The sequence below is a fragment of the Spodoptera frugiperda genome, chromosome 18, assembly GCF_023101765.2.
Source record: "Spodoptera frugiperda isolate SF20-4 chromosome 18, AGI-APGP_CSIRO_Sfru_2.0, whole genome shotgun sequence".
NCBI classification, from domain to species: domain Eukaryota; kingdom Metazoa; phylum Arthropoda; class Insecta; order Lepidoptera; family Noctuidae; genus Spodoptera; species Spodoptera frugiperda.
Genome location: NC_064229.1, coordinates 8,092,425 through 8,107,090, shown reverse-complemented (window position 1 = coordinate 8,107,090; position 14,666 = coordinate 8,092,425). Strand labels below are relative to the sequence as shown.

The 14,666-nt window shown below is 36.2% G+C and overlaps 1 protein-coding gene across 8 annotated transcripts in view; it reads right to left on the bottom strand.

Moving 5' to 3' along the window:
• LOC118277789 (zinc finger MYM-type protein 3) overlaps positions 1–13,555 on the bottom strand; it is a 28,028-nt gene extending 14,473 nt beyond the window's left edge. Inside the window, exons 1-20 of one of the 8 annotated variants that reach the window (XM_035596717.2) lie at positions 13,397–13,555; positions 12,427–12,825; positions 10,471–10,904; positions 9,948–10,122; positions 9,484–9,636; positions 9,180–9,338; positions 7,761–9,032; positions 7,382–7,658; positions 7,015–7,123; positions 6,418–6,526; positions 5,546–6,184; positions 5,015–5,182; positions 4,629–4,858; positions 4,340–4,550; positions 4,067–4,192; positions 3,554–3,675; positions 2,623–2,761; positions 2,109–2,208; positions 1,439–1,629; positions 522–1,358 (exon numbers count right to left, since the gene is read on the bottom strand). In XM_035596717.2, coding sequence (XP_035452610.2) covers positions 1,440–1,629; positions 2,109–2,208; positions 2,623–2,761; positions 3,554–3,675; positions 4,067–4,192; positions 4,340–4,550; positions 4,629–4,858; positions 5,015–5,182; positions 5,546–6,184; positions 6,418–6,526; positions 7,015–7,123; positions 7,382–7,658; positions 7,761–9,032; positions 9,180–9,338; positions 9,484–9,636; positions 9,948–10,122; positions 10,471–10,904; positions 12,427–12,775 — 4,962 coding nt within the window. In that variant the 5' untranslated portion in view covers positions 12,776–12,825; positions 13,397–13,555 and the 3' untranslated portion in view covers positions 522–1,358; position 1,439. Of the gene's footprint in view, positions 1–521; positions 1,359–1,438; positions 1,630–2,108; positions 2,209–2,622; positions 2,762–3,553; positions 3,676–4,066; positions 4,193–4,339; positions 4,551–4,628; positions 4,859–5,014; positions 5,183–5,545; positions 6,185–6,417; positions 6,527–7,014; positions 7,124–7,381; positions 7,659–7,760; positions 9,033–9,179; positions 9,339–9,483; positions 9,637–9,947; positions 10,123–10,470; positions 10,905–12,426; positions 12,826–13,396 lie in introns of those variants that run through there. The other 7 variants (XM_035596719.2, XM_050700404.1, XM_035596720.2 and 4 more) reach the window with 7 other exon arrangements.
• Between the last annotated feature and the right edge of the window lie 1,111 nt (positions 13,556–14,666).

Genomic DNA, 14,666 nt, shown 5'->3' with positions numbered 1-14,666 from the left:
GAGATTCATTCGGTCAACATAATCGAAGCTACATTGTGTTTATATTTTTGTATGAAGTAATATTAAATCTTCAAATTAATACTTTATCAGTTGGTAGTTTTATTCATTCGCGAGACTAGTCTACCCTGTTCCTGTAACGAAACGGACTTTGAATAAATGTAAGTTATTGTATTACTCTTGAAGCTTTTTTGATATGCGTATTGTTTCATATAGCTTTTGTCCACAGCTTCCCACGCGTTGATTATACCATATAAACTTTCTTAATTAAATCACAAACAAAATCCGCTACGTCGGTAAATCAATGGTAAATCCATTAGAATGTAGATTTCTATGTAGTTTTTTAAAGATCTAATGTTCAACTACTAGAACGCCACTCTATCCCCACGCACATAAGAGGCACGTCAGGTACATCAATAGGCCAACCATAGGGGCTCGTACTCTGCACTCTGCAGTCGTGCTTGTGGACACTGAACCGAGATCTTAAGGATTTCGCTATCTAGGGTATAAAATAAAACACTCAGTTTTAGAGAATCAGTATTCTTTTTTTACACAGCGTTAAACCTAAACCTTATATCTGACGCCATTATACTTAAAATATAATACGAATCTGACTCTTTTGCTAAGCTATAATTATTTTCAATAAAAATTTCTATCTGAGATATTATATAGCTTTCTCAATATATAAAATGAATAGGTACTACTATTACACATGAGTGTATTTGCCACTAAAACTTGGAATTTCATAACTTATTTCTATCTTATATTATAAATATTCAAATTTTACACATGGGCAAACATAAAATTCTTTTATCCTGGCACTGAGGAACATAAAACCCGAGTCGCCAATAATTATTTTAATGAGAATATATCACACAATTCCGAAACAAAACGAAATTATAGTTGTTTCGCTTGGTGTATTTACAAAATTTATAATGATTCGAAACAATCAAATGGGCCTTTTATAATAAAAGATAGACCAAGGAATTAGATAATAATGATAAATAATATGTGAATTGAACAGTACAATTAGTACCATTATCTGTACATACATAAACAGTCCCGCACAGAACTTACGACTAAAACATTGTAACATTATAAAAACGTAATCTTATATGAACTAATTAATGTTCGTCGTCCGTTACGCAGACTGATATACAAAGTAGAAAAAATATACATGTACATGTACACCACAACAACAGATTTCATAAGCGATCGGTTGACGTCGGAGATACGTCGCAAGAGCCACCTGTAGCCCACGCGCGCGATACTCCGGCGAACGTAGTCTGTAGGAGTGTGCCAGTAACTTGTATCACATCGCTGCATTCGTTTCCAAGCCGTGTGCAGACTGGCGATGTAACCTGGAACAATATCGCAGCGCTTAGACAAAATACGGACACTCACTCGACAGTAGCGCAGTTTACACGCTACAACTGCTTACCTTAGCTGGTGAGTAACGCGATGTTTATCTCCTTCACCATCTTGACACGATGCAGCATCTTTGCCAGTGCTTGTCTGCTTAACGCTTGCGTAGAGTACCACACTGGGGAGTCTGGTACACAGGATCTCTCCGGTTGTAAGTAGAACACGTCGTTCCGCGTGCGCACCGATTCGGGACTGTTGGAAAATATACTGCGATGTCATTGGCAGAGGAGTGGTGGTCGGAATTGGGCAAATAAACGTGAATCCGATTTAAAAATCAATGTGTTTGTCCTATTACGATTAAGTTTATCCGAAGTATGTGTTAACAGAAATCAAAATGTGAAGAACCAGAGCTATACTCTGTGGCTATACAACCTACATAGCTCCATCCCTCTTGCACTGCTCAATGATCGACCATTCTGACACAATTGTAATAGCAGACTAAGGCCTTAGTCTGCTATTACAAGATGTATTATTTAGGTATGTATTTTACAAATTATACTATGCTGCATATGTACATGTGTTAACATGATAATTATGTGATGAATACAAACAAGCTATACTATACTATATACAGTTTATACATATTTAGATTGTTATTTTTATGTAAAAGTGATCATGAATTTATAAATGATCATAAAATAATTAAAACTCTAGGAAAACGTGACTGAAGGAAAAATTTAACATACCATTTAGAAATATAGAACTCATAAAGTTTGACTGGACACCTCAAGGGATTCTCTTCATTTTCCTGTTGTTCATACACCTTTTTCTTTCTTGAATTTGCTTCTACAAACAGATAAAAGCCAATTTTATTCAAAATTGTTAATAATATCAGGATAAAAAGTAAATATTAATAGATTTTTGTACTGATCATTAAATTTAAACTTCATACTAGTGAAACTTTTTATTAAAAAAATTTTTCAAAGTTAAAGTCAAATAATTTATTCTAATTAAACCACTACTTTTAAAATGTCAACAAATAAAGAAATAAACAACAGTCTGTGAGTCTGTCTGTCAGCTAGGTGCTTCGAATGAAAGATCCAGAAAGAAACTCCATTTGTTACTCTTTTAAAAAATACATCTTGTAAATTTTAGCTTGGTTCTGTAGATAATTTATCTTAAATCTAGCTAGTGACACAACACAAACATGAGTCACGTGTTAAGCTATTATTGTAGTAACAAAATATTTATGGTACTGACCTAAGGCAGATTGTGGAGGGTAAAACCTTAGTAAGACATTCCTTGAACCAGGTATCTTGGCCTGCCCTGGCTGATTAGGATTCCTCTTCCAATGCTTCATTATGTGAGAGAAAGACAATTGCATATGTTCCTCTACGGTCTGTAACAGAAGAATAGATGTCTTACTTCATCTGCATTTTATTTTAAATGTTGCCCCATACTAAGATTTCCTCCTTTGTCGTGAGTGTGTTTACAAACATACAAGTTCACATACACATGACACCCAGACACGAAACAACAATTTGTGGATTACACAATAAGTTACTCGAAATCGTTCCACAGCCAGTTGCCCAGCCACCGCGTCTTGTATTTACATTGCAAAACTCCTGTATCCCAACTTCTTAATTAAAAAAGGTATAAAAATGACTTTAGCCATGTTTACGCCAAAAGAATCATTTAGACATCCCATTGTAGTATGTGTACATGTAATGCGATTAGATGTAAAGTAAGTAATACCATTATTAATTTATCAATTGAAAATTATATTAAATACTAGCGGACCCGACAGACGTTGTCCTGTCTACAAAATTTTAACCTTTTTTTAATAAGCTAAAACATTCTGGACCTTTTTGATGAAAATTGTCATTCAAATGTTATGACAATATCTAACGTCATTAATATTTGACACTGCGATGGTAGCGCCGTCTGTCGGATCCAATGTAAAACATTCCAAAATCAACAACTACTGATAAATTAAAAATTAATCAAAAAATCATTGTCCAGCGGACAAAATTGTGAATCTAAACCATTCTCAGATCCCCTTGAACACACACAAAAAATTTCATCAAAATCGGTCCAGTCGTTTAGAGAAGTTCAGTGACATACACACTTACAGAAGAATTATATATATATAAAGATTAGGAAAGAGAATGTTTATGTATAAGAAACATACCACTAAATTGAAATGTTTAGTGTTGAAGAACATAAGCGTGGATAGTAGGACGTGCGGGGAGTGTGCGCCCAGTTGTTTGCTCTCCCATAAATGCTCTTCTTCCACTCGGGTGACTATGTATTCTGGAAATATAATGATCAAAGTATTGGTATAAGGAGGTATAATCGACAAACTAGTGGATATTTTTACAATATAACTGTGAATGTTTTTATTTTACTTTTTTTGGCATTTCCAAAGAAATTAATATATACGACAGGATGAAAAATTAATAGCACTTAACCCGTCGTATGCTGAAGCACTGATCAGTGCGAGACACAATATGTATTCTATAGTTGTCTCATATACCCGCAGACGAAAGGTTAATCATTATAGAATAAGAACTTAACTTTGACAGACATAAAACCGGTTCCTGTTAATTATCGATATGTTATTTAATGCCAGTGAAAAAGCTGGCTTCTTATTTTTTGACGATTATAATAAAAGTAGAATACAAAATATATAAACAATACTTACGTGAGTCATTGTATAAAACTGAGAACTTTCTTGCGACTTCGTCTAAGCAATCGGTAAATTTCTCGTAATATGGATCCGTAAATATATTGTCTATTCTGCCGTTTTCGAACAGATATTGTTGTATACCTGAAAATGTAATATTAAAGATTCACTTATTTGTATATAAACACACATTATTTCACGTAGTACATGTAAATAAAATACAATTCTTATTGGCAATTCGTTTAAAGAATTATTATTGGATTTCATTTAAGAAACAGTAATAATGCTTACCTAAAACTAAATAATAAATAGTGTCGGGTGCGTATTCGCTGCCGTTCGGTTTCCGCACTTCCTTGACAAACAGACACAGCGAGTAATTAAGTTCATCCGCAGTTAGCTGCAATATTTCAGACTTGAAAGGCTTCCGTCGTATCGAGCTCTTCTCTATCTCCGCGTTCTTCGTCATCACCCACTGTTTCCACGCGTTGACGCCGAACGTGTACTGCGAGCGAGAAGGGACAAATGAGTCGCCGCGGGGACAAACAGTACGACATACAACACACATTCCCACTGTACACACCTTGAGACACATGTTAGCGTCAGGTTTTTCAGCCGGCTCCCGCGGTGGGTCGGGTAGCGGCGCGGGCGGTGGCTCCGCGCGGCGCCGCTTGGACGTGCGAGCGGGGCGCGCGGCCGCCGGGGGCGCGGGGGCACGCTTGCGGGGCGCGGCCGACGCACGCAACGCTGCCACCGCGCGTTGCTGCTCCAGTACCATCATATGGTGGTGGTGCATGCTTTCACCCTCCAGACCTTACGAAGTGTGCAAAATATACATTTAGAGGCACAATGAACACATTTACATATTTTATCGATTTGTTAATTTATACAAAATATGGTTTACCATTGTTATTTTAACAATAAACTACTTTCATCCTGTTTTTTGTGACTTTACAGTGCAAAACTCACCAGGCATACCAGGATGAGAGCTGGGTGTGATAGTATTTGCCGTCATCGCAGATTCAAGGTCTACAGGTTGATCTTCATACTCCGTCGCCATTTTCAGCGCCATCTGCAGCATGTCCTCGCCAAACGCATTGTTTCCGTCCATACCCGCCACAGGACTAAAGGTTTCCTCTGCAAATATAAATGTATTCATTAAGTGCTGCTACAATTTTCTTTTATCACTGAAGCTCATTTATTACAATCTTATAGTTTCTTTTGATATCACTCAATATTAATATTTAGCGTGTTCTGATATTTGAAGTACTTATGTATAATGTGGAACCAATGCCACTCCATAAAACAGTTTTAGCAGCAAAAATTGGCTATGTCAATCAACTAAAGCACTGATGAAGACATAGCAACAAATGATAAGTAGTGTTGTTCTTCATAAGCAAAGTCACACTAGTCGAAATCGGTCAGGATATATTATACTAGAAGAAGGTGGAGCAGGCGCTTAGTATTAAATCGAAATGAAATATTATCCCTACAACCTACCATTGTCCTCATCAGTATCAGAATCACTCTGATCTTTTTTCTTGTCACCAGCCACCATTTCTGCCATCATCAGCAATTCAGCTTCGAACGGATCCGTCGGCATCTTATCGTGGATCTTATTTATCTCCTTCATGATACCTTTAGCCGAATTTCTAGTTGTGGGAATAAAGACTGGCGTTGGGATAGGTAAAGGAATAGGGACCGGAACAGGGAAGGGAAGTGACCACATAGCACAAGGTACTGGGACGTAAATAGGGACGGGGACAGGAATAAGTACACGCCGTTCTAAACTAGGGTCCGTCTGACACTCCTTAGTGCACGGATGAGGTCTACATGACACGCCTTTTGACACCATCATAGGCTTTGTCATGGTTGCCTTATTGGCTATTTCTCGTGGGGGTAAAGTTTTAACTATTACATGGTTGTATATTTTGGGGGGTGGGGGTGGTGGTGGGGTAGGGGGCTTAGGAGGGGGAGGGGGTGTTTTGGGTGCTGCGGGGGGCTCGGGCTCTGGTACAGGTTGTTGTAACCGTTTGGATTTCTGTCGCGTCATGGATGGCATGAGCGGAGGGGGAGTTGCTAAGGACTGGACGTTTGAGATCACTGGCATAACGCCTGCCCGCTGCTGGCCTTTGACTGCTGTAAAGAGAAATACATAATTATGTCGTGAAAGACTTTTGCGTTTGTGGTAATACTGGTAATACGCCTCTTGTATTATAATGCCGACTACTACGATTGATACAAATGATAACCAGTAACCACTTGTCATGCAAGTAATAAGCTTATTTACTACCTATTTAATGTGCAGACGCCTATCACTTGGTGATTGAAATTAGAGAATATAAAACCACAAATAATATAGTAACTCTTACTTTTACTAGCAGCAGGGTATGTCCGCCTAGGCGCTCCCGTGGGTACCGCTTTCTGTTGGTCGATGGCCTCGCCTGGTATTAATGGAGGCGCATGCTTTGAGTATTGACCCTATAACAGTATGAAAATACATGTTAAACTGAGATGTCTAAACAAATTAGATATGGTTAGCTTAAAATTCCCTTCATATAAAAAATATATTGTCATTTAAATGATCGTAGGCACTAGGAAGGATGATAAAAGTGCATTAATCATAATAACATCTAAATATAGTGAACATTTATGTTAATTTGATTCAAGTGTAGCAGAGCCATGCTTCGGTAGGAATGGATCGGCTCGACCTGAGGGATACCACTCGCATTGTGTTTCGTTGAGTGAGTGAAGTCACGGAAGCACAATTACCCCCTTCCCAATCTTCCTTATCCCCGATTCCCCAACAACCCTTAAACTTCTAACCCCCAAAAGGCAACGCACTTGTAACACCTCTGGTGTTTCGGGTGTCCGTGGACGGCGACGATTGTTTAACATTATATAGGTGATCCGTCTGCTAGTATACCGGCTTATACCATAAAAAAAAAATCATTTCACATAGGACTAACCTGGAATGTCATGACACACTGGTATGAACAGAAATTTCTCACGGTGGCATCGGACATTGTTAAGTGGTATTGAGCTAACGATGTTCTTTTGCACATATCACATTTTGTTCTGTAAATAAGAAAATAAAATTAAAGTATCATGTCAACTCAATCATGTTACTAGAAGAATGTGTATATTGCTGATTGGACTGTTGATATTTTTAATACAGAAATTTAGTATTTGAATTAATATGACAAGATCCTCTCTTTTGAATCTGACATACAGTATGCACTATAATCAATGAGCACTATAATAAAACTACAGGAGGAAAAGAGGTACATTCTAGTTGACAGATATAGTTTAATAATATGTAGTAATAATTCTTACCTTCTGGAAGACACAGCATTAACAGAAACCTGGTAGAGATTCAAACAGTTGAGTGAGCACATCATAATGGCCTGACCATTTGTTTGGACCCGCCTTATCATGTCGAAATTGTATTTCTTCACCTTACACCAGTTACAAGGCACTATATGCCTAGAATTACTGATATATACATTCATACATGACTTTGAGCAGAAACAGTGAGTGTTTGAACTTTCGTAGATTGTAAAACATTTACTCTGCTTCCGTTCAAAGTATTTTTTGCACCAACGACACTGGTCTGTGAACAAAAAGACATAAAATTAGCAAGGTATGGGTTTCTGTCCATAAAAATAATGTTATGTCTGTCAAATAAAACTTTGATGTCAAGTATGATATTCACCTGGGAAGATATTGTTGACGAATTTGAATGCTGCAAAACAAGGATCTGAACACAACCTTTGTGACAATTCCTCACTCACTTCCACTTCAATCGAAGTCGCCTTTTCTAAGGAACACACAGCACACTTCGCCCACACTGGTTGAGGTATCGGGTTTTTACTCATCAGGTCAAACTTCTCCATACAAGCTTGTGAACAAAAGTCTTTAAATTGTCCTTTATCACCGACGGGAGCCAGAAAGCCTTGGTGTCCCACTGATATATCCCTTTGACAGTAACAACATATCTTCAACCCTTTCTTAAACTCTTCCAAACATGACCAGTTACAAAACTGTCGGATATCGAAACCAAATCGGACGCAATATTTCCCTAAACTAGTATGTTGCACATTGTTCTTACAATTCGCGCACCGAGCTCCAATTTTGTTTTGATACCGTCCTAAACACAATTCACCACAAAAGTCCATAGTTTCCCAAGTCAATAATTTTTCGTCAATGTTAAGAATAATTTGGCATTGGTTACACTTCCGAATGAAAGTCCGTTCTCTCTCTTCCCTCGCGGCTTGCACCATCGCGGGAGTCTTCGCTTGTATCTTATATGCTTCGTCTAAATATTTATCTGTTGCATTGCTAATAACTTTTAATTTAAGTAAAGGAGGATTTTGTGGCTGGGTAGGTTGTCTTCTTAGAATTCTCTTCTTTCTAATCATATATCTACCATCTTCTTTGCCGTTAAGGGTTTTTATGCACGCATTTTCACACACTAGAAGATGTTCACCATACCTATTGAGGGAGAATATGCAGCTTTTGTGAACTTTGCATACATAGCACTCTGCTTCTTTGGGTTCAATTTCTTCGGCAACTATCCTTCGTCTCTTGAACACGTATTTGTCTGCTTCATCGGCCATCATACTGTTGAGGCAGGCCATGGAGCAGTAGTTAGTGTCTTCACCGTCGTAATTGTAATAAAAGTAGCACATTTTTTTTTCTTCACATTCTGAGCATGTTAAGAGTTTAGATGCAATTTCTTGAATTAAGTACTTCTTGTGCGTGATGGAGTATTGCCCAGCATGTTCACTCTGGAAGTCTTTGACGCATGCCTCGGAGCATAAGTAGGCGGTTTCATTATCCTTGGTGGTATATCGGTAGGTACAAGCTTGCTCAGTCTTACACTGTGTACAAGTGCTGTCAAACGGACTGATCTCCTGGATAATGTGTGGGATTTCACTGTCGTCAATTTCTGCAGATTCATCGTGTTCATTTTCATTCTCTTTCTCTGTAAAATCAATAATAAGTAACATTAATTCACGAACTTAGATAGGTACTTAGTATTCATTTAAAATGTTTGTTCATGGGAAATATTTAAAAGTTTTTTTGGAACTTGGAAGTTATATTATTTTCATAGATTGTCACTGCAACTGACCTCCGCCATTTTCGTGGGAAGCCTCGTCGTTGGCAGCGTCTGCCTCAGCATGTTCTTCTACTGCCTCGCTGTTCAGATGGTCATCTCTGCTTCCTTCGGCATCCACAACAGTTTCTTCCTTGGGTACAGCCGCTATCGCTGCCGCCTCCGCTGCAGCTTCTGTAAACAAGATACTATTTTGGTTAAGAATTTTGGTGATCAGTATTATTTTATCTTCAATTATCAGTCTTTGTAATAGCTATCGTGTGCAATGTTCCTGTACTAATATATTATTGTAACAAATAAATAAAAATAACATTTTTACCCTCTGCCTGCTTTCTCTTTTCAGCTAAAGCCTTCTCTGCTTCAGCCTTGTCGGCATCAGAAATTTCCCGTTCAATGTCTGGCAGGAGACACACTTCCTCATCAGCGCCAGGCTCATCAGCCAGCTCCGACACTCCTCCTTCATCAGGGTGATCTGGAATGAAAAATATCAGATTCATTTAATATTTACATTTTTCAAGTGCTTGTTACTAAAATCTAAAACTAAGTCAAATGTAACATATTTTTATAACTATCGTGAGACATACTAAACAACAAGTACCTAACAATAATGGCCTACTAAGCCTATAAGTAGACTGCGCGACGTTGCTGCTCATAATGAAGAGTCCCTGTGATTCGAAACTAGTAGAGCTTTTCTCGTTACATTTACGTGAGGTGAGTAAATAGTTATTTTTTGTTACTAAATGTAACCATTAAATGAAATATAAAAAAAAAACTCCATATTACCTGTATGATGGTCCTCATCATCTTCATGAACGTCGCCGTGGTGATCATCAGCATTATGATCATCATCATCATCATCTATATTAACTGTGACAGCAATGTCTGACTTTTCCCTGGTTTCATTTGCTTGACTAGAGTCAGTTGTGTCTTTGAGCAATGCATCGAAGGGGTCCAGTGCCTGTAAAATTAGTAAAATTCTCTGTAAACTCATGTGGGACAGCTATAATTTCGTATAAATGGGCTGGCTCGACCGGAACGATAGCACAACCTTTTATTTTCTAAGGTCATCAACCTCAAAAAACCGGCGTGAACTAACACTTGCGATGAGTTTCGTCTTGTGCGTAAGATTACTAGAGATTCTATCCTCCCCACCATATGTATTTAGTAGATAAAAGCAAAAAAAATCTCAAAAGAAATTGTGATTTTACACCACCAACCAATGTAGTTGCTAGCCTTGCCAGCTAAAATCTAGCCTGTCAAGGAACTAGTTAAACCTAGCATTAACAAAATGGCATTATTTTTTTACCTGTGTGTGGTCCTCCTGTGATTCATCAAGAGTAACATTGGGTGCAGTCTCAAACTCAGGCTTGCCAACCTCATCATTGTCTTTCTTGTCATCATTATCTAATACATCTTCTTTTGTTTCCTCACATTTCTCTTCTTTTTCAACAGCCTCTGTTTCACAGCTTCCTTCAACAACTGAACTTTCATTTTTCTCAGCCTCTTCATCTTGTTTTATAGTTATATCTTCTGTAGCTGCCTCTATGCTTTCCTGACTTGTTTCAGTGGGTTCAGGATTTACTTGGCTATTTGTCTCACTATTGTCTTGACTGGTCGACTCTTGACTTGGCTCATCTTGTGATGTTGATTCTTGTGGTAATTCATCTTTTACTTTTTCATCTACATCTGCAGTCAATTCACTGTCTTGTGATTCTTCTATTACTTTGTCAGCTAAGTCTGCTGTAATAGAAATATTTTTATTATGAGATACTTTGTTTTCTACTCAATTTCAATTATTTCTGGCACATCTTGCAATAAATCATAAGAAAAGTATTGTTTTCATAAATATAACATTGCACCAAACATTTTTTTTTTTTCATTTTATTATCATTACTTAAGTAGCAAAAGTGAGTGTGATGTTAATTTATAACTCTTGACACAATAAATAATAGAAAGGGCACTTCCATGTTATGATTGTTATGGTTCTAGCAAATCTAACAGGTTGCTACAACAGGTGAGAGTCACACAGGTGAAACTGCAACTTGTTGTCATAATTTTATAAGTAAAATTCAATACTTTTATTGAAACACAATAACAACACTTTTCTTATGAATGACTAGGTCATTTAAATACATCATAACCAAATGGTAAATAAGTACAAAATAAAAAAAAATGGTGTAATAAGACATTGAATGAATATATAAATAATTATTTTTGAATTGGATAGTCCATTGGGGAAGGCTATTAAATTTCACTACAATCAGTAGGACCTGAGATGCCAGTGAAATCGCTACTCCTTAGTGAATCATATTTCTATGATAATCAAACTTTTAGAATAGTACTATAAAAAATGTATCCCCTTTGTGGAAGAATAATAAACAAAGGTGGATTTGCCAGTCACATGAGAGTGTATGCTAGACACCAGTAGTCAAGAAACAGTTGCCATAATCAAAACCAGTATGGAAGGATCCTTTTATTATAAAAAAAAAAACAACTTTAAGTGTGCACTCAACAATGACCAGTAGGTACTTTAGTTTCAATGCCAAAGAGTTTAACATACAGTCGGTGGTTCTAATTCTAACTGTATTATATAGTTTCATTAACAGACTAATGCACAATTCTATTCCTTGTTTCACAACTGCCAGTATGTTGAATAATTAAGATAAATACTTTAACTCTAATTCAAATGCATGATAATATGTTGATATGGTTTCAAATTGTATAAATTATGCTAACAGTATATTATTGGGTATTAAACTAATTTGTGTATTACCTAACGGACTGAAATTGTGTGTCTAATCATTCAGACATGGAATAATTTTTGCATATAATATACAAAGAAATTGTGGCATAATATAGTAATAGTAAAATAAATCTTATTTCCCATATTTTTCTGTACTTGTAAATAAAAAAATATTGTAACAAGCAGCATGTATTGATTTTTTTGGAGCAGCTGCATTGCTGCAGAGCTCTAAATTAAATTGCCGATTTAATATTAAAATATTCATAACATTTGTTCAACATATAAATTCTAATTTATTATTAAGACAAACTGCTGTATAAGTTACTGCTAAAAAAACTGTATTTTCAAATCTTATTATTAAGTATACTTAGGTATTTGTCTAACAAGAATGAAGAAAAAAGAAAAACATAATCTGAGATTAGGTAAGCATGTAAATTATGGATTAATATTATTCAGAATTTAAAAATACAGTTCATTATAAGGAAAATCTTTGATTAATCTACGAGTCAGAAATCATACCTTCATCCTTAGTATCCTGACTGTCAGCATCAGTAGTATCTGTTACTGTCTTACTGTCACCAATATCACTTTTAACACTACTGCTGTCCTCGGTGGCCGCGTCATTGTCAACATGATTTTGTAACTCACTTTCTCCATCACCATCATCTGTTGCACTTTTTGTTATATCACTGTCAGTTTTCACGTCAGTACTCGAGTCTGTGGCGTCGGCACTAGCTTCCGCACCAGCGTCACCACTTCCTGAAGCTGCATTATCTTCCACAGCAGCCTCTGTAGCTGCTGCAGTGTCCCCAGAGTCTTGAGTGACATCTTCGCTCGGTTTGTCAGGCAAACTCTCTTTTTCATCCATAATTCCAATCCAATTGGAAATATATCGTTAATTCAACAGGCAAAGGTCATCTGAAATCATCGTAATGAGATTTTAGAGTGCTAAACAAGAATTCTCTTTCATAATAGTCGCCGCACCCGGCGGAATAGTTTTTAGGTTATGATGCTATGGGGTAAGGTCGCTCCATTTGACACTAAATAAACATAGTCATTTATTTTAAGCTACTACTGCACATGAAGTGCACTGTATTAACAATAAACTGTGTTATGGAGAAATTGCTTAACATAGAAACTGTAATTCATGTTATAAGACGCCAATAACTTACAAAGCCACACGTCCCGCGCTTATTTCGATTTTGATTACAGAACATTGGAAAGTATATTACACTAGGTATTTGGGAATTAAATTAAGCAACTATATAAACATGAACTAATGTTACAGTATTGGAAACATAGAACGAGTATTTTTAGGGAGTTTTAGCCGATATTGCTACAACAAGGCTGTCAGTCCAGTTCCTTTGTAATGAAAATCGAAAGGTCATTCGAATCAGATTTTATGCAGATATTAATTGAACTAACGAAGAAAAAATATTTTATCTTTCAAAATAAAAAAATAGTAAAAGCAAATCTTTTTAAAACTTACTTATTATAAAAATTGTTCACAAATCACATAAAGCACAACAAACGGCCACCATTTTGGAATCAACTTGCCCCTGCCAAATTGTTGCGGATGTTCATTAACTGTCAAATTAACCTTCATAATTTTATCAAACCCAAAATTTTATCCTCTAAAACAAAATATCTTAAAAAATTTATAAATTTATTTTGATTCTCATGTGCATAAAATTAATTGTTAAAACAAAAAAATATAAATTAAAAGATAGGAAACGATTCATGTAATTAGTTGGTTATGTTGGTAGCAGGTGACGCTAACTTTAGTGATGGGAGAATGAGATAAGTTATGATATCGATATCTACGCTATTAAACATAATAATTATTTTTCTTATTTCATAATCCGTATTGTTGTTATTACGACTGATTAGCATTTGTGTCCATCTTAACTAAGCTAACGTCATTACTTCATCATCTTTACGTTTAGTTTAATTCCTACAGAGGTTTTGAACACAGATTATGTCTAGTAATAAAATAATGTCGGTTAATTACATTGCGTATAACTTGGTAATATTAATGAACTAACGCATGCGCGTAAATAAAAGACTAAAAGAACGTAACAAATGAATAAAATTTGTTTTAACCTCATTTGTATGAGTATGAAGTGTGCAGCTAGTTATCATTTGTTTATAATAAAAGACATGCAATAAATGCTTTAAAATGAAGTTCACAGAATATAAAAGGTGTAGAAAGAAATTCACAATAACCGGAATAAATAGTTATTCGGTATATTACTAAAATATTAGCTAGCATTTGATAAATAATGTGCGTAAACTGTATAGATCTTTGTCTTGACACTGTGCAGTTAAATCGTAGGTGTGTAGGCTGTTTGGACTTACAATTCAAATATACTGTTCTTAGTACAGTTAGAATTGCACAGTAAACCATCCATAGTTGTGATTGGGCCACTCAAATTTCTTTATTCAATAGATATTTTTATCTGGTTGCTTTACAATAATTCCTGTGGGTAAAAAAACGGTTGCATGTTCAATCTGAACTTAGGGCTCGTGCACACGATGCAGCCGCTATGTCCATGTTACTTGATTATTATCATGATATCATACCACCACTTCAACAGTGTGTAGTAGAATCAAGCGGCGTGACTGCAGCGGCGTGGTATAAAACCGTATTACACAGCATAGTGGTGCAGTATATCTGTGCTCGATGCGGCAGTTGTATCATGTACACAAGCTATACCAACCATTATAATTCTGTAGATCTATAATCTATATAAATACTC